At 59.1% G+C, this 17,963-nt stretch overlaps 5 protein-coding genes across 5 annotated transcripts; all 5 read left to right on the forward strand.

Moving 5' to 3' along the window:
• Positions 1–936: 936 nt before the first annotated feature.
• LINJ_34_3770 (hypothetical protein) lies at positions 937–1,272 on the forward strand (the record flags this gene model as incomplete). The annotated part of the gene is made up of 1 exon (XM_001468697.1): positions 937–1,272. One exon carries the CDS (start codon positions 937–939, stop codon positions 1,270–1,272), a length of 336 nt encoding a protein of 111 aa, XP_001468734.1.
• Positions 1,273–4,027: 2,755 nt separating this feature from the next.
• Positions 4,028–4,312, forward strand: LINJ_34_3780 (conserved hypothetical protein; the record flags this gene model as incomplete). The annotated part of the gene is made up of 1 exon (XM_001468698.1): positions 4,028–4,312. One exon carries the CDS (start codon positions 4,028–4,030, stop codon positions 4,310–4,312), a length of 285 nt encoding a protein of 94 aa, XP_001468735.1.
• A 3,416-nt stretch (positions 4,313–7,728) lies between these two features.
• On the forward strand, positions 7,729–11,838 carry LINJ_34_3790 (conserved hypothetical protein; the record flags this gene model as incomplete). Its single annotated transcript, XM_001468699.2, has 1 exon — positions 7,729–11,838. One exon carries the CDS (start codon positions 7,729–7,731, stop codon positions 11,836–11,838), a length of 4,110 nt encoding a protein of 1,369 aa, XP_001468736.2.
• A 960-nt stretch (positions 11,839–12,798) lies between these two features.
• Positions 12,799–15,294, forward strand: LINJ_34_3800 (putative adaptor gamma-1 chain; the record flags this gene model as incomplete). Its single annotated transcript, XM_001468700.1, has 1 exon — positions 12,799–15,294. One exon carries the CDS (start codon positions 12,799–12,801, stop codon positions 15,292–15,294), a length of 2,496 nt encoding a protein of 831 aa, XP_001468737.1.
• Positions 15,295–16,475: 1,181 nt separating this feature from the next.
• Positions 16,476–16,922, forward strand: LINJ_34_3810 (nucleolar protein family a member-like protein; the record flags this gene model as incomplete). Its single annotated transcript, XM_001468701.1, has 1 exon — positions 16,476–16,922. The coding sequence occupies one exon, from the start codon at positions 16,476–16,478 to the stop codon at positions 16,920–16,922; it is 447 nt and encodes a 148-aa protein (XP_001468738.1).
• Positions 16,923–17,963: the final 1,041 nt, after the last annotated feature.

Here is a 17,963-nt window from a genome sequence, read left to right on the forward strand (position 1 = left end):
CTGCTTCATCCTCGTCAGGCTCTCCTCTTCTTCCCTCCCGTAGCGGAAAGGATTCGTGCAGCCTGCACTCCTCCCCATCCCCTAAGGAAATCTCGGAACTGCTTCTGCCACTCCAAGCTACTCTTTCTCTCTCTGTGCACACGGTGCGCCGTGCATTCCGTGAGCTAATCCTCACGCAGATTGATGGCAGTGAGCACAAAGTAAAACAAGAAGGAAGGGGCCCCTTGCATTGCTCAAGCGGGCCAGATCGAGGGGGTTCCGCTTTTTTCGTTATTTTGTTTGGCATTCCCTGCTCTCGCTTTTTCCTCTGTGGGCTGTGTCACGCGCAGGTGCACATACAGATATAACACGCAGCCAGACGCACACATCTATATATTTCGTCATATTTCGCGACTCCGTTGTTTCACTCCATTGACTCACCAACTTCTCCCGTTTCCGTGAAGAGCGTCCACCCTCCTGCCCTCCCCCCCTCATTCTTCTCCTCGGTGCCTCTGAGGGCAGCTCCGCTGATCGACCTTTCTGGCTGTCTCCGTGTTGTTGTGTTGTTGGCTCATTCTCGTGTTGTTTGCTTTTCCTTCACCTTTCTTTTTACTTGTTTGCTTGTTTGCCTTCGTGTTTTCTCCCCCGCTATCCCTCTCCCCCAACTATACACATACACACAGAAACACATCCTCCGCCTCTTCGGCCACCATCTCCTTGCTCGAGTCTCTGCAGCCACTCGACTGCCATTCTGCTCCACGCCGTCAAGGACAAGCACCGCATCGAGGTAAGTGAAGAAGTGTGTGTGCAGTCGCCGCCGGGTCATACTCACCTTCTTTCCGCTTGAAGGAAACAAAACGACAACACACATCCGCGAAAGGTGCGCCGCGTAAACCGTTATCTCGCTTCTGCTGCTGGTCGGCTTTCTTCGACTGAAAGGGTGAACGGTTGCAGCGCATGTATACTGCCTCGAAAATGGAGTTTCCGTTGTACGATGCTCACCTCACCATCAGCGAAAGCGTCGAGGAGGGAAACGCCATTCCGCCCCCTGACCTCGACAAGCCGCCTCTGTTCTTGGGCTACACCACGCTTGCACTATCGCTGATCTTCATGGGGTGGTTTGCCTACAACGCGTGCGTTTGCTTGGAAGAGGAGACGATGAAATACCACCACGCCTCGCCTATCCTTAGCTCACGCTGGCACCTTGTTCTCTGGACGGCCATCTCACCGCAGATCCTTTTCTTCTGCGCCTATGGCAGCTGGGTGGGGTGGAAGTTCTTCAAGCACAACTAGGTGGGCCCGCTCGCCTCCATCTTTGGCTGTTGTGAAGGCGAGGACACAGATGATGGATGACCGATGACTTCGAACGCCGTCTGCGTACCCGTGTGTGTTGATACTCTACAGAGGTTCTCGTGCTGATCTTGCTTCGTTACATTCCTCGGCCTATGTCTTGACCCCCCTAGAGGAAAAGCCTCTGTATTTGTATCAGGGTCCACGTGGGCTCACTCTCTCTCTCTGTGTGTGCGTGGGGGGGCGGGGGCAAGAGCCCCAGGCAGCCCAGCGATCCCTGGCAAACGCTGAGCCACCTCTGGTGCTGGCAGGGCCACGTGCCTGGGACGTGGGGAGGTCAGGGCAATGCATCGCCGCTCATGTCGGCAGTGAGGTCCGGGGGATGGTGCTGCGCGGGAGCGCCCTGCGGCAGTGAGCACGCCTGCGCCATCCATATGATGAGCAGCGGGTCGACGTGACTCGAGCGTATCCCACCCCACGGCCGTCACACCGCCTACTGGCAGGGCAAGCCCGAGCGACCCCGAGGGGGTGCCCCACATGACGACCGGCAAAGCAGGAGCAGCTGTGAGGCAGCCGTGGTAGGCAGAGTATGAGCCTGGGGCCACACTCAGACCGCTCAGTGAACATCGCTGCACCGCACATGTGTAACGCTGCTTCGCACCACTCGATGTGCCCCTGTGACCAGGGCAGGGGTGGTGGTGGTGGAGTGGAGTGGAGTGGGGTGGATCGCATGCTGCATGGCGGTGAATGGGCACGTTGAAAAAAAAAGAAACGGTTTTGGCTTTGCCTCGCTGGAGCTCTTTTGGTGTTGTGTTCTTGCGGTCCACGACTGCTGAAGGAAAGCAGACGTGGGCCGCGACGAGACGTGGCTGTGTCTTCTGCTTTCGGCTCGTGGATGATGTAGCCTCGTATATGCGTAGAGGCATCCTGGTCGTTTCTTGTTTGTTACTCGTGTCCCCTCTCCTCTTTGCAGCTAGCTTTCTTCTGCTTTTCTTCGCGTAGTTGTACTTTTAGCGGTGTCTGCGCACATGTGCCTGGTGGTTGTGGGGAGGCGATGCCACCGCTGTGCAGGCGCGCTCGTCTCTGCCTGCGTTGACTATCTTTCTTTTGCTACGGCGTAGGAATAATAGTTTTTCTGCCTGCTTTCGGTCAGCTGCTACTGACCTCTTCACTTGTTTGCCTGCCTGTCTCTGTCGGCGAGTGTGTGTTCCCTGTTGTTGCTCGTGATGCGTCGCGATGTTCAACGCCGCCGCTCTGTGGCCACGGAGTCGTGCCTGCTCGTCCGTCATCGCCACCGCAACTGCGACCGCTTCGCACAAGAACGAGGAGGAACACAGCACACGGCAAAGAAAGTTTGGGCTGCTATTCGAAGTGGGACTAAGATCGGCGTATCAGACGGTGTGTTTCTTGTGCTGCATTCCTCATCTTTGTTGTCGCTTCCTTGCCTGCTTCTCGAAACCTGGCAGGGTGTGCTGCCGGCGCGATGCCAAACTGCGAAGATGAACACCGACACGCGTGTGACCTGTCAGGGGGGGGGGGCACATGGCACAAGGCACGCTTCACCTATCAAGAGGTTGGCCACGTCTCACGAATCTCTTGCAACCCGTCATATCGGAAAAAAAAATAAAATAAGTAGGTATTCAAACTGCAAGGGAAGCAGAAGCAAAAAGAACAAGGTGCCCTATCGAGGTGGCTTCTCACTCCAACAGTCGAGACAAGGGTGAAGGCGGAGTGACGACCTGTAGCGTTTCACTTCTGCCCTCCTCCTCTCCCTCCCTTTGGTGGTGGCGAATCTAGCGTGCTAAAGAGAGGCTTTCAAACCCTTCGTAGCGTGCGCACGTCGCATGGACCCCGCAAGTATGCCTCTTCGGCTTCCCGCTCTCATCGCTGCTCGCGCCTCTGGCGTACTATCTCGAGGCGCACATGCCGTTTCGCGGGTGCAAGCGCTGTTTCTGTTTTCTGCACTAACGTGAGCGCATCATCCTTGCCCCCGCCCCTCCGGCAACAACACCGCTGGACCGCTTTGTCTGCCGTCTGACGGCCATCACACTCGTGTGAACGCTCATCTTTCGCTCTGAAACCCTTTACACCGTCCCTCTTTTCCTCTCTCTACTATTCTGTACGCTCGTGCTCAACACCGCTGTTTCGTTGTAGAGTCCTGTGCCATATTTTTATTTTTATTTTTTGCTCATTCGCGGGGCACCAGTCCACTGTCGTGCGTGCGGGAGCGTCTTGCCAAGCAGCAGCCACGGTGCTTTTGAACAAGTAGTGCCGGCATTTTGTCCCCCTGGCCTCCTACGCGCACTCTGCAGCTATCGTTTGCCGGTTTGGGAGCATCAGCTCGAGCGGTGCTAGCCGCATACTCGCCTAAGAAGCGGCGCACCTTCCGCGACGCCCTTCGGATACATCTCACTTTTCTTTCCCTTCCTTTCCTTTCCTCCTCCCTCCCACTCCCCTTTGCCCGGGCCTTTCGAAACATCGCGTCTCTCTTGCATCTTCGCCCTCCCATCATCCGCACCCCTGTGTCTGTGTCGCTGCTCACACGTTGCGTGTGGTGGCCAGACATTGTCCTCCTCTTGCGGCTAGGCTTTTCACATGGCTAGCGCGCACACACTCGCACGCATTCTCCGGCTTTCAGCTGGGTCTCTCTTCTCCACACCCTGCCCTCCTCTCCGTCGTGTGGGGGCGCTTCTCGTCCTCCCACGGCTGACCTTTGGATTTCGCTTACTATTGTCGTTTACAAGGTGAGCAGGCCGCCATGTTGAACATTCCGGACTACCGCCAACAACCACTTGTACGCATGGTTTACGCGTGGCCCGCGTTCCTCGGCGTCCTCCTGTTTACTTTGTTGACCCTTGTCGGGATGATGCGCTGCGTTTTTCGGGGCCTTGACGGTGGTTCGCCGCGATACATCGGCCCGAACACCACCACTTCTGTTCGGCAAGATATTTTCTATGTTGTAGCTGCTCCACTCGTCTTTCAGGGTCTGTGTGTGAGCATCTACACAACATGGGTAAGCTGGAAGTTCTTTCGGCACAACTGAGCGCCGCTCTGACAGCGACCTCCTGGTGCGGTCAATGTCTTGGTGGTGTGCGCCTCAAAGCCGCTGTGGTGACACCTCTGGCGTGTGGTCGTTCAGCTTTCACGCTCTACACGGAGTGCTCTCCCTGGTACTTCCACCACCACCACCGCCACGGCCACCCAATCCCTCAGCGCATCGGTGTGCACGGGTCTTTCGCTGCGCCTGCGTGCCCACCGAGCGCAGCTGCTCAATTCGAGGTGCGCGCTTCAAAAGTTTTCTCTTTCACCCACTTCCCGCCCTCCCCGTCCTCCCTGCCGGCGGGGAGTCGAAGGGATGACGCGAGTGCCTGTGTGCGCACATGCGTAGATGCGCGCACACGCAACGCAAGGAATTACAACTCCGACCTATTTGATGCGTTCTCGCCACACAAGATCTTTCAACTAACATAAAAAGTTTCTTTTTTTTTTGAACGTGCCCATTCACCGCCATGCAGCATGCGATCCACCCCACTCCACTCCACTCCACCACCACCACCCCTGCCCTGGTCACAGGGGCACATCGAGTGGTGCGAAGCAGCGTTACACATGTGCGGTGCAGCGATGTTCACTGAGCGGTCTGAGTGTGGCCCCAGGCTCATACTCTGCCTACCACGGCTGCCTCACAGCTGCTCCTGCTTTGCCGGTCGTCATGTGGGGCACCCCCTCGGGGTCGCTCGGGCTTGCCCTGCCAGTAGGCGGTGTGACGGCCGTGGGGTGGGATACGCTCGAGTCACGTCGACCCGCTGCTCATCATATGGATGGCGCAGGCGTGCTCACTGCCGCAGGGCGCTCCCGCGCAGCACCATCCCCCGGACCTCACTGCCGACATGAGCGGCGATGCATTGCCCTGACCTCCCCACGTCCCAGGCACGCGGCCCTGCCAGCACCAGAGGTGGCTCAGCGTTTGCCAGGGATCGCTGGGCTGCCTGGGGCTCTTGCCCCCGCCCCCCCACGCACACACAGAGAGAGAGAGTGAGCCCACGTGGACCCTGATACAAATACAGAGGCTTTTCCTCTTGTGAGGGCGCAAACGACATGATATGGTATATATTAAGTGAACCAATGGCCGACAGCTGACCATAACGCTTCTGGCGGCTTTCGCGCTTCCTTTTTTTTTGTTCCACATTATTATTATTGCTACGGTTGCCGTGAAGCAACCGTAACCCGCGGGGTCGAGGCGCCGTGCTGGAGGACGAGGTGTCAGACGGCGTTGTCTTGTCGGCCCTCTGCACGTTTCTCTTTCCCACGCAACCGTTTTGCTTCCGTGTGCGAGGCCACTTGGCGAATCATCCTGTTTCCTCTCGCACCTCTTCCATGTATCATCTACAATTTGTAGGGGCACGGGTAATGTGCCGAACCGATTCACAACCCCCCCCCGCCCACCCACACCCTCACGCACACAGACAAGTACGGGCGCACATGCTGTATCCTCGTACGCACGCTGCCTTGAGCTGAGCAAGTTTTAATGTTCTGTTCAAGTCGAGTTCTCTGAAACTGCTTCAACCAGCCGGTGAAGTTGGTTCACGGAGAACCACTAGTACTTAAAGGGACCCGATCCGGCCTTTTCCTGATTGAAGACGTCCAACTGAAGCTAAAAGATGCTGCGCTTGGGCTGAGGCTTTGCCAGCGCGGTTGTGGAGTTTCCCAAGACGAGGCGTCACAGGCTTCCACTCAGAAGGGGCCCTGCCCTTCGGCTGTTTGCGGATGCGTTAGCAGGTGCGGCCGTCCAGAGCCTGGGGCCGCTTCAGGGCGGGCGCAGCCGGCGTATCCCTGCGGGGAGGACGCTGGCGATATACCACTGGCAAAGGTATGCCGAAGGTGATGCTAGCACGCAGCCCAGATCCATAGGCGACCCCGCAAGCTTCTTCACTCGGGAGCCGCAACGCCATGCATGTATGATACTCAGCCAAACCTCAACCCTACCTTCACCCTCTCACGCCACCTGAATGCACGCCCTTTCGGGTCTCCCTCGTCGTATACACGTCGCCTTTTCATGTACCTCCACCTCACCCTCACGGCCACCGCCCGTCGGTAGCGGCGGATGAATGCGAAAAAAAGGGGGAGGGTCTGAATGGAACAAGCGTATTGAGACCCTGCACCACGCTAAATCGCCGTTTCCAGGCGCTTGGCGACTTAAAGGGCTATGACCACACGCCAAGGTCGGTCGTATGCACTCTCAGTTCTAGGATAAGTACGTCTACAGCATCGTCGGCGCTGGCAGCCTTGTCTTTAGGGACCTAGTCGATGCAATCATGAATGGGCGGAAGGCGTACTTGCCCGAGTGCATCCGCGCCGTCTATCTATGCGGTATGAGCTTCCGCGGGGGTGCTGGCAAAAGACTCTGCACCGTGCTCGGCGCGTGACATTTGCGGAGCTTTCAAGGGCTGTGCTGAGATGCTGGCGGCCAACGCTGCCGGGGTTGCGGTGGGCAGCAGAAACGACGTGGGAGTGCCTACGTTAACGACTCCGTCGAGGTCGCCCTTGCTTTGACCGGGCGATTTCAGTCTACTATTTTTTTTTGTTGTTGTTTGGCCTGCACAACACATCCTTCTGATGCACGCCACGCGCCCCGCGACGACGTCGTTTACTGCGCCTTCTCCAAAACTAACCATCTCCCATGCTTGGTCACGTGCTGTGGGTTGCCCCCACGCTCTTCTGCCACGAAGTGGCGACATCCACGCAGAGAGAGAGGAAGATGACGTCGGGGTCTATCAAAAAAAAGGTGATCCCGATGTTGCCGGCACGACTGCCACCCTTGATGGCGCTGTACTTCGTGCCTCGATGCGGCTCATATTCGCTGCTTTCCCTGAGCGTCTCCATCGTCAAGCGTTGAACACGCCAACACACGTCGGCACACCGCAAGGGAGCGCTTACGTAAGGCGACAGCGTCACTCGAGTTTTCCTCCATGCGTGCCGCCGAGCGTCTATCTGTGTAGGGTACTCCACGGTGGCTACGGAATGACGGCAAGGTCCACCATGAGGTGGACGCCTCGCTTCTTGGTGCTCCATCATCGCCTCGCAAACGCACCCCTCCACTCTTTCCTTTCTTTTTTCGTTCGCATTTGTCTTTTTCTTTTGCTTTGCCGGTAACGTAGTGGACTCCGTTGGCGTGTGCAAGTTTGTGTGTGCGTGTGTGTGTGTGCCTTCCTGTGTCTCTCACGGCGCACTGTGTGCTTCGCACGGGGACCCGGAGAAACGACCAAACAGAAAAAGCGTTGCTTGCTCCATCGACGAAGGTGCACCAGCGTGTTTCGTGAGGAGACGCCCTGGCTGTCACCTACGGCTACACATTGCTGAATTTAATTCTCCGACAGAGGTTCACTGGTGATTGCTCTCGTTGTGGGGCCGACTTATTTCACAAAGTACTCTGAGCTAGACCCCATTCCTTCTGAGTGCGCCATGACCTCGCTGAGAGACGAGTCAGCGAGGCTGGCAGACGAAGAGGCGTACACGTCTCTTCTGGAAATTTGCACAGAGCTCATTATTGCCGAAGGCACCGATGACCCACCCCTGAAGCAGCCCCTCGGGATGCTGCACGAGCTTCTGCACCGCCAGCACCTCGGCGGCGACGCCACCGTGCTTTCCGTCCGTGCGGTTCGCATTCTTCTGGAGAAGTTCATTTCGGCCATGTCCTCCAAGCTGCGCGTGAAGCTGGTTGAGTGCGCGCGCTCCGCATTTGAGCGAGTTTCTCGCCTGATTCACGGGTCGCCAACGAGTGACGCTGACTCCGGGTTTGTTCACACAAAGCGATGGGAGCTGCAGGAGGAGCTGCTTCAGTGCATGTCTGCAGCAGCCCAGAGCGACAGCGCGGTGCAGGCTGCTCTGCCACCGCTGCAAGAGCAGCTGACCTTCTGCAAGTCAGTGATGGACGTGTCGCTGGATATGTGTCTGCAGGCGCTGCGGATGTGCTGCGTGTTGCTGCGCAGTGCTCAGCTGTCTGCGCAGCCCCACTTGGTTTCCATGATTCGCGACTTGTTTCAGAGCAGGTTGACGGCGCTCGAGTCGATGGAGATGAATCAGGATTGGCTGCGCCTCCTTCGGCACCTTACAGAGGTTGCGGTGACGCTGAAGGCGTACGCAGCGAGGACGCCAGAGACCGCGGAAGCGAATGCGATCACGGGTAAAAGGATGAACCGCAAACGCAAGCGCACGATGGCATCGAACCCGTCACGAGCGGCGCGAATATCTGCCGCAGGAGTCGATGGTGAGCGCGGCGACGGCACTGATGAGGCGCTCGTTTTGCTACGCCTGTGCCAGAAGGTGTGTGCGACACCGCGCCTCGACCGTGCCTTTCGCAGTACGGTGTTCAGCTGCGTCAATGCCGTTCTTTCCGACGCGGCGCGCATTGCCGGCGTGTCGGCGGACACCTGCGTCAGCGTTGCGATGGACCTTGCGCGTGAGTTGACGCGCAATGTGCGCACCACTCTGACGATCGCGAACCCGTTTGTGAACCGTGAGGTCGTCTCCGGCACCAGCAGTGCTGCCGCGAGCATCCCACTTGCGCGTGGGGACGAGGAAGCCGACGATGACGAAGAACAAGGTGAGGACCTGCTGAGCAGCACCGAGGGGGCGAAGTGGCATCTGCCGGAGCCGGAGTGGCCGCTGCTGGTTCTCATTGCGAACATCTTTGCTGCAAAGACGGTGCCGACACCGGAGCACATGTGGTGGTCGGTCGGCGACGACGAGTACGCGCGGCGGTTTTCCAAAGAGGACCGTCTTCGTCTCACCAACGCGTTCTTCGCCGCCGAAGACGTGCTGGACTTAAAGAAGCGCGGGAGCCGTGTGCACCTCTCCACCATGCGCGAGTTTCTGTGGCCCTTCGACCTTGGCTGCAGGGTCCTTTTCCAGCCAGTTCCGTGCACGTATGCTGTGGCGGAAGCCGTGCCCGTCGCGCCGTCCCTTCAGTGCCCGCCCTCGCGTGCCGGCGAGCTGACATTTGCACTTCGTAAGTGCGACGTGAGCGCGTTCTTGGAGCATCTCGGGGCCGTGTTGCACAACGGCGGCGACGTCGCCGCTTTCGGGCAGTCTGTGCTGCTGCAGGTGCTGCTGGTTGTCGGGCCGCACGCGAGGGATGTCACGCGTGCCGCGCTGCTCAGTTTTCTGGCGGACGCCGCCACTCCTCTTATCGAGCAAGTCTCAGAGGTGCTTGTGCGCCACGACAGGGCGTGGGCGAGTACGCTGCTGGATGCGGGTGTCACAGAGACGATCCTGCGCCGAAGTACGTCGGTTACCCCCGAGCGAAGCCCGGTCGTGCAGATGTTGCGCCGTGAGGCGGCCAGCCTACCCTCGACACCACCGCTGCTGCCCCGCTGTGGGTTACCAACGGTGGGACCGGCGGAGCTGCGGCGTGTTCTGCAGCATGGCGGTCGAAGTGATGTGGAGGCGCTGCTGGAGGTACTCACGTTCACGGAGGCGTGTGTGTGGGACACCGTCGCGTGCAGAGAGGCCGTGCGCGCTCTTGCTGGGGCGGCCGCTCTAGGCAAAGACAGCACAGCCCAGGCAAATGGCGCCGCATCCGCTGGATGGGCCCGGCAGCTGGAGCATCTGCTGACGAGTCTCGTGATGAAGCGGCTGCAGGACATGGCGCTGCAGCTCCAGCAGCGGAGGACGCTGCAGCAGATTGTGGAGGAATCCGAGGTGGTGGAGGTGATCGTGTGCGATAACGGTCGATCTAGTCAGTTTACGTGCCCTCGCCAGCACCCGTTGCACCACCACCACAGCTGCAACTGGAAGTGCGACGAATGCAGTGCTAGTGGCCTCCAGGACGCGTGGTCGTGCCGAGAATGTGATTACGATCTCTGTGCCACGTGTGCGAGGACACGCTGTAACCGCGTGAACGGTGCACTGACCGCAACGACGCAGGACCTTTTGACGGCGTGGCGCGCCTCGGCCGACACGTCCACGGAGGCATCTGCGCCGCTCACGCGAGCTGTTCTCTTCAGTGAGGAGAGGGGCCTTGTCTCGGTCGCCACGCCCCTTGCCTGTCTGCACAGGCAGTCGGTGCACCTTGGCGAAATCTACACGGCCTGCCCGTGCGGGCTCGTCTCCCCTGGCCCTGCGAGGCCGCTAGAAGCGGCGGCAGCCACGGACACATTTCTTCTTGGTACGCTGCTCTCCCTTTTCGGTCGCACCTGCGGCCAAGACGTCGGCGTGCAGCGGCGCCTGCTGAAGGCGTACGAGAGCGCTGGCCCCTTCGTTTTTCTCGGAGGCGCACGCGCCGTGCCGGCGGAGCTTCGGTGTCTCACGACGCACCTGGCCCCGCATCTGCCGCTTTCTGTGAAAAACCTCATCACACGCTACGTGGCGATCGACTGCCGTCGTTTTGCCTTTCAAACACTTCATGATCAGGCGGCGACGGTGATGTCGGCAAACACCGGCGTTGCTCCCGAGTCGCCGAAGCCGCACAAGACGCAAGTGCCGCGCAGTGATAAGCCCGCGCTGCTTCGAGTCTTGCACGACAGCTTCTGCGGCCTTCTCTCACCGTTAGTGAAGGTCGACTTCACCTTTGAGGGCGAAGAGGGCTTTGGTAGCGGCCCTTCGCAGGAGGTGTACACGGAGCTCTCCGCCTACTTCCGCGCGGAGTCGAAGTTTTGGTTCGTGACGGAGGATGACGGCGGGGCAGATCCGGTGACGCTGCCATTTCCGACGACCAAGGCTCTGTTTCTCAAGGAGTTCTTCGCCCTCGGTGCCGCCTGTGCCCGCGCCTTCATCGATGAGTATCGCATGGACATGGACCTGCTGCCGCAGGCATGGCCGCTGCTAATGCTTCCCTCCCTCGGGCTTCCCGTGGGCCAGAAGGCCGGAGCGCGCAGCTCACCCTGTGCATCGACCCTGGCGGCGCTGACGAACTTGTTGGAGGTGCTGGACCCATCGCTGCACCGCAGCTTTGCCCAGCTACGGCGCATTTCGGAGGCCGAGTTGGCGGCGGTGGGGCTCGAGATGGACGATGGCACCCTCCTCAGAACCCATGCAGACCTGGAGCAGCACTTGCAGCTCACGGTGGTCACCCGCTTCGAGGTAGCGCTGGAGAATCTGCGCCACTTCCAATGGGGCTTGCTTTCAGTGATGGAGGTGGAGGCCCTGTGGTGCCTCAGCGACGAAGAGCGCAGCATGCTCATCTGTGGTTCCGACGCGAAGGCTGACGGCCCACTCTTCACCGAGGAAGAGCTGCGGGCGCAGACAACGATGGGCAGCGGCTATAGCAGTGGCAGTGTTCACGTAGAAATGCTACTTTCCATTGTCGGCGGTGACTTCACGCGTGCGCAACAGCGCGATTTTCTGGAGTTCCTGACTGGCTCGCCGCGGCTGCCCTTCAACGGCTTGGCCGGTCTCGGTCGCCTCATCACGGTGGCGATGAAGGACATGGAGAGTAAGGACGAGCAGACCCTGCCGTCGTGCAACACGTGCTTTCTGTATCTGAAGCTGCCGCCCTACACCACCCGCGAGATCATGAGGGAGCGTTTGCTGCTCGCCGTGACGGAGGGGCGTCGCAACTACAGTCTTTCGTAGGCCTCGCAACATGCATGGCTGTTTCAGCCGCGCGTCGCCGTTGCGAAGAGTTCACGAGCGGCTGGTGCCGCCACCGTGTCAGGACTCATGTCGCGTGCGTCCTTCCCTGTAGGTGCGTGCGTGTGAGTGTGTGTATGCTTGACATTTGCGTTGGTGTGTTGCTGCAGGGTTTTCTTTGGGGGAGAGGAGGGGGCACTTTGGTGGCCACATCACGCGCTCGATGGCTTTGCATTCTGTGTCTCAGCCGGCTCTCTCCGTGTTTCATGCCGAAGGGGTCGCACTTGTAAGAACGGTTAACGACAATCGTAATTGAAAGAGGAATGCGAAAGCCGCACACATATGTGCGTCAATCAACAGAGGTGTGCGGCGCACTGGTGTGCGGGCAGCTTTGCAGGGTTGCTCTCCTCTTTCGCAGGTTTCTTGTCGATGTCTTCGCCCGCGATGCCCTCTCGCCTCTCTGCGACGGTGCGGCACCGATGAGTCAGCGGTACAAGAGAGCGGCCCTGCCAATGTGCGTGTGCGAGGCGCCGTGCTTTGCTCAGGCGAAAAAATCGGTACCATGTAGGCTACACCGCGTGCGTGTGTGAGAGCGGACACCCATCACCACCACCACCACCACCCTGCGGCAAGTGCTATGGCGTGCGCCGTGGGGCTGAATCTGCACACTCCTCATAAGTCGTTTGCATTCCGCCACTGCCCTTTCGCACCCATACGTGCCTACAAGAGAGTTGGAGCGTCGCCATTGCCGCAGAGAAAGCAAGGTCCTGAACTCACACAAGCGCACCTCACTGATAAGAGGCCCGCGCGAGCTGACCTCATCCCCATAAGACTACTCACCCACCCGGCGCAAGTACACCTGCGCAGCCGTTTATATCCATCCGAGAGCACCCCCCCCCACAAAAAAAAGAGGAGGAAACCCTATCCTCACTACGCTCGCCCCGAGAATAAAATCACAAGACGATGTCGTCGATGGACTCGATGCGCCTGCAGGCGACAATCCGCCTCATTCGGCAGTGCAAAACCTCCGAGGAGGAGCGGTCAAACGTGAAAATCATCAGTGCGCAACTGCGGAAGGGGTTCGCCGATGCGAAGCCGTACATTCGAGTGCGGTACATGCTGATGCTTCTCTACATTCGGATGCTTGGGTACCCGACGGAGTTTGCGCACATGGAGGTGTTGAAGCTCTTGTCGCAGACCGATTTCTCCGGCATTCGCGTCGGCTATCTCGCGCTGCAGCTTCTGTTCAGCGAGAGCGACGAAGTTCTGACGCTTGTGGAGAATCGCATGATTGCACACCTAAGCGTTGCAGGGTCTCGCCGGGGCATCTCGTACGAGCAGCTCTGCCTCATCGGCATCTCGCTGAATGCGGCAGCCAACATCGCCAGCGAGGACATGTGCCGTGACCTCCTCGACTCCATCTTGCACCTCTTCAAAAACAGCCCACAGCAGCTGCGCAGCAAGGCTGCCCTGGCCGCGCTGCGTGTGGTACGCAAGGCCCCTGATCAGGCGGGGTACATTCTGGAGCACTGCGCAGACCTCTTTGACGGGAATACGGAGTCGCTCATGTGCGTCCTGACGCTCGTCATCGAATGCCTGCAGACAGACTCCGGAGCAAAGATGATCGGCGCGTTCCGCAAGCACGCCATGAGCGCCATGCGGGCGTTGAAAGCGCTCGTGCTCTCGTCTCGGATCACGGAGGAGGACGTTGGCGGCATCACGGACCCTTTTCTGCAGGTGAAGCTGCTCCACTTCATGCGCATCATCGGTGCCGGCAGCGATGTTACTTCGGAAGCGCTCAACGACGTTCTCGCGCAGGTGATCACGAACACGGACGCGACGCGTAACGTGGGCTGCGCCGTCTTGTACGAGTGCGTGCGCACGATCAACGCCATCGAGAGCGATGAAGGTCTTCGCACCCTTGCCGTCAACACGATCAGCCGCTTCCTCTCCTCCGTCAAGGATAACAACCTGCGCTTTGTGGGGCTCCAGACGCTGCTCATGTACTCGAGCAAGGACTTCGACGCCGTGGTGCAACATCAGGCGATCGTGCTCGAATGCCTGCGGGACGCCGACCTCTCGATCCGCCGCCGTGCGCTGGACCTCACGGTGACGCTCATCACGGTGAACAACGTGCGGCTTCTTGTGCCGGACCTCATCGCGTACATGTCGCTCTGCTCCGAGGAAATGAAGGGCGACGTGGCGCGGCACATTTGCAGCGTGATTGAGACGCACTACCCCAGCGATATTTGGCGTGTCGACTACTCCATCCGTTTTCTCAAGGTGGCGAAGCAGTTTGCCCCGCTGGACTTTGCCTGCAACCTGCTCGCCGTTCTCTCGAGCCAGACAAAGGACGTGCAAACGCGTGCGGTGGAGGCGTTATGGGAGGAGGCCTCGTACCCGTTCGATGCGCGGCATCAGTCTCGCAAGGCGTTCCTCATGGTGGCGCTGTGGTGCATTGGTGAGTACGTGGAGCTGCTGCTTGGCGCCGTGAAGGGGCTGACGGGTGCGGACGTGGCGACGTGCCTTAGCAGTCTCATCACAAATACAAGCTTCACTCTCATCAAGCAGTATGGTCTGACGGCGCTTATGAAGGTCGCGACCAAGTGCCCCGATGCCAAGCCGCAGGCTATGGCTACGTTCGCGAGCAATATGACTAGCATGGACTGCGAGCTGCAGCAGCGCGCGTGCGAGTACACGACACTGCTAGTAGACTTCCCGCAGGAAGCAGTGTTTAGCTTTAGTCAAATGCCGCCCATCAACCCCGAGGCCGACGCCGTGAAACCGGTAGAAGTTGTGTCGCTGACGCAGGAGCAGCTTCACCAGGAGACGACCAACACGCTCGATGACCTCTTCAACTTCGACGGTGCCACCAAGCCCTCCTCTCCCAGCACAGACACGCCAACCCTGATAGGTGGCTCATCCTCGCAAGTCAACTCGCTTTTTTCTCCCGACTCGGCCTTTCCGACGGTGTCGCAGCGCGCACCGAGCAGTACGAACGCGTTTGACGGCATCTTCGGCGACAGCGGCGACGGATGCGCACCGGCTGTCTCTGGATCGACGATGATGGCTGACGCAAGCGTGAAGTCTGAGTCCGCGTCTCCCACGGGCGCAGGAGGCGTGATTGGTGTGCCCGTCTGCAGCTGCGCCGACTTCGATGTCCTGCTCTCAGGGCGGATGGAGGGCAGCATCATCTTTGCCGATCTCGCCGTACAGTCGAAGCTCAGCGACGCGGTGGAGCAGCTGAGCTTTAGTGTGGCTGTGCTTCGGATGTGCACCGTCGAGGTGGCGCCGCTGCCGAGCACTATCGCGCCGTACGGAGTAGCCGCGCAGCGGCTGAAGGTGGACAACACGCAGAACACGGCGAACCCGCACATGCTGGCACTACGAGTAAGGATTTCGTATACTGTGCGCGGCGAACCGCGAGAGCAGATGTTCCAGGTTTCCCAGGCATTGTGACTGCCCGGTGTTGTCTCTCTCTCTCTCTCTCTCGGCGGCGACACAAGCGCGCATGCGTGTGCTCGATCACGCCGGAGGGGGAGGCCCGAAAAGGGAATACCCTGCATTCCCACAGCGCGTTCGCCGTGCTTTATGCAGGTGTGAGGCTCTCGGTTTGCTGTCTGCTTGCTTGCTCTTCTTACGGTCCTTGGCCGCTGCCTGCGGTGGTGGTGGCGCTGCGGGGCCGCTGGATGAGGCCGCCGTCGTCGCACGGTGAATTCCGTCTCCCTATCTCTATATCTATACCGTCACCTCATGCTTTTTTGTTTCTGATACAGCGACGGGATTTTTCGTAGACGAGCTGAAGGGGGGATGCCCTGTATTCGTTTTGTTGTTCTTTGGAGTTTGCCCCGTGACCGACAACACGACGGGTTGCCACGCGTGTTCTTGTGCTTTCAGCATCCTATGCGCGGAGCCGTCTTTGCTTGTCGTGCGTCTATCGTTCCTCTGTGCTTGTGTGCCGTGCCCCCGAACACGTGAGCGAAGCGCGTCCCATTTTTGCGTGGTTGGCTTGTGCGCATCTGCCTTCTTGCCACGCCCTATCACGCTGTTCGCCCCATGCGTGTGCCAGGAGAGTGGGGGCAGGGACGAACGGGAAGGCCTGCGCTTCCGACCCCCTCTACAGACGCCCGGCCGACTCCTCGTGTACTTCCGCCGAAGGTGTTGCGTGGAGTGCCACAACAAGAAACAAGTTGTGATACAGGGTGCCGCCACGCTGAGCATCAGCATTGCATCGCCAGTCGCCTTCGGTCGCTGTCTCTGTCGTCTCTCCAGCTCCGCTTTCCGTGCGTGCTCTCTCCCTTCTTCGCTTCGTGTCTATTCCTCCGCACACGCCCCCACGCGCGCACAGCGCCTCTCTTGTGATCCCTTTTCGCCTCGACCGCTCACACGCGTGTCAACGTCGCCATTAAGCGCGCGCCTTGTCTTCCCTTCAGCGGTCACGTAGACGTCTCGATTTGTGCGTGCGGCTCGTGCGTCTTTGTCCAGCGCTGAGGCTCTTGCGCTGAAGTACGGTGCCGACGTTGCTTCTTCTGCGTACAGCTCGTGCACGCTCTCAGACGGTGCCCTTCCACCTTTGTTTCGCCGCCGTTTCACAGCTGCTTCCTCGACACCCCATCCCATCCCCTTATCCGATTGTCATCATGCCCCAGGACGAGCAAGCGAAGGCGGCCGAGGAGTACGACTACGATCGGGAGCTCTACCGCTGCCCCGTCTCGTGGCCCATCACCTCCGACAAGCCCAAGATGACTAAGAAGGTGTACTCCCTCATCAAGAAGACAGTCACTGCGAACAAGAAGAGGGGCATCGTGAAGGGCATCAAGGATGTTACCAAGGCGATTCGCAAGGGTCAGAAAGGTATCCTCGTTCTCGGCGCGGATGCGTCTCCGTACGACGTGGTGTCGCACTTTCCTGTCATGGCGGAGGAGGCTAAGATTCCGTACGTGTGGGTGCCTTCGCGGCAGGACCTAGGCACGGCCACCCAATGCAAGCGTGCAACCTCCGTCGTGCTGCTGAAGGTGAACGAAGAACTGAAGTCGAGCTATGACAAAATCGTGCTCGCCATCGAGGACCTGAACTCGGAGGAGTAGGTGATGACGCTGCCGCAACGACGTCGAGCCTGCGCAGCAGTGTGAGATTGTGGGATGCGGGTAAGGGGAAAGGGTGTGGAAGTAACAGATGACGTCTGTGACGTTCCCTTTCTCTTTCCTGGTGAGAAGTTACGCTGGAAAGAGGAGAGCAGCGCCAAGTAACAAAACCAACACCAACAAACATCAGCGCCTTCACATTTGGAGGAGACGAGATGCAAATGCCGCACGGACCGTGTGTGCACATTCTTCTTCACGCCGATCATCTCCGCTTCCGTTTTCTTCGTTTTTCTTTACTTGTTGCCATCGCCTCTCGCGAGCAAGAGCGGTGAGGGACCCGGTAGGGGGTGCGAAGCAGGCATGCTGCGCTGATGAGTGGATTGCCTCCCTCCCTCTCCATGTCATCTTTTTCGCAACCACCTCCTTTGCGATAATGCTGGTTTCTACTTTCGTTATTGTCGTGTGAAGCTGAAAAGCGTGCTGCTGCGTCCCTTGGGATGTCGTCTTGTACATCTGTGCGCGGGCGTGGTTGTCTGTAAGGGCGGTTTTTCAGTGAGCCGATGTGTCCAGCTTGCACTGCCGCGTATGCCTATTGGTTTGGTGTTAACATGGACGATTTAACTGGACAAGTCATTATCATCTTTTTTTTTGGTTCGAATGCACCGAGGCGGGCGTGACCCCTTGCCGAGGCGCAAATTTGCGTGGCCAGACATGGAAGCGCGTCGAAGGGGCAGCGCCCACGACTCTCTCTCTCCTGTTGCACCTTTGCGTGCAGCAGTCGAGCTATATCGCATGTGCAGCTGACGTGACCGTTGCGCGGCCAGCGCCTTCCCGTATGACACGTGTTGCGCAGAAGTGCGTAGCGTGCATGTGCGAGCTGCAGACTTTTTTCTTCATTTATCCGGGTCTTGTAGAACCGCCGCGGCAGCTGCCTTGCCTCTGCCGAAGGCGAGGCCCCCGCCACCACACGACGGCGTGGGCATGCTTGCGCGGCCTCTCTGTAAGCGCGAGTGTCACCTTTGCCCCCGTGCGGTGCTTCGTGGC

This window comes from Leishmania infantum, chromosome 34, assembly GCF_000002875.2.
Source record: "Leishmania infantum JPCM5 genome chromosome 34".
NCBI lineage: Eukaryota > Euglenozoa > Kinetoplastea > Trypanosomatida > Trypanosomatidae > Leishmania > Leishmania infantum.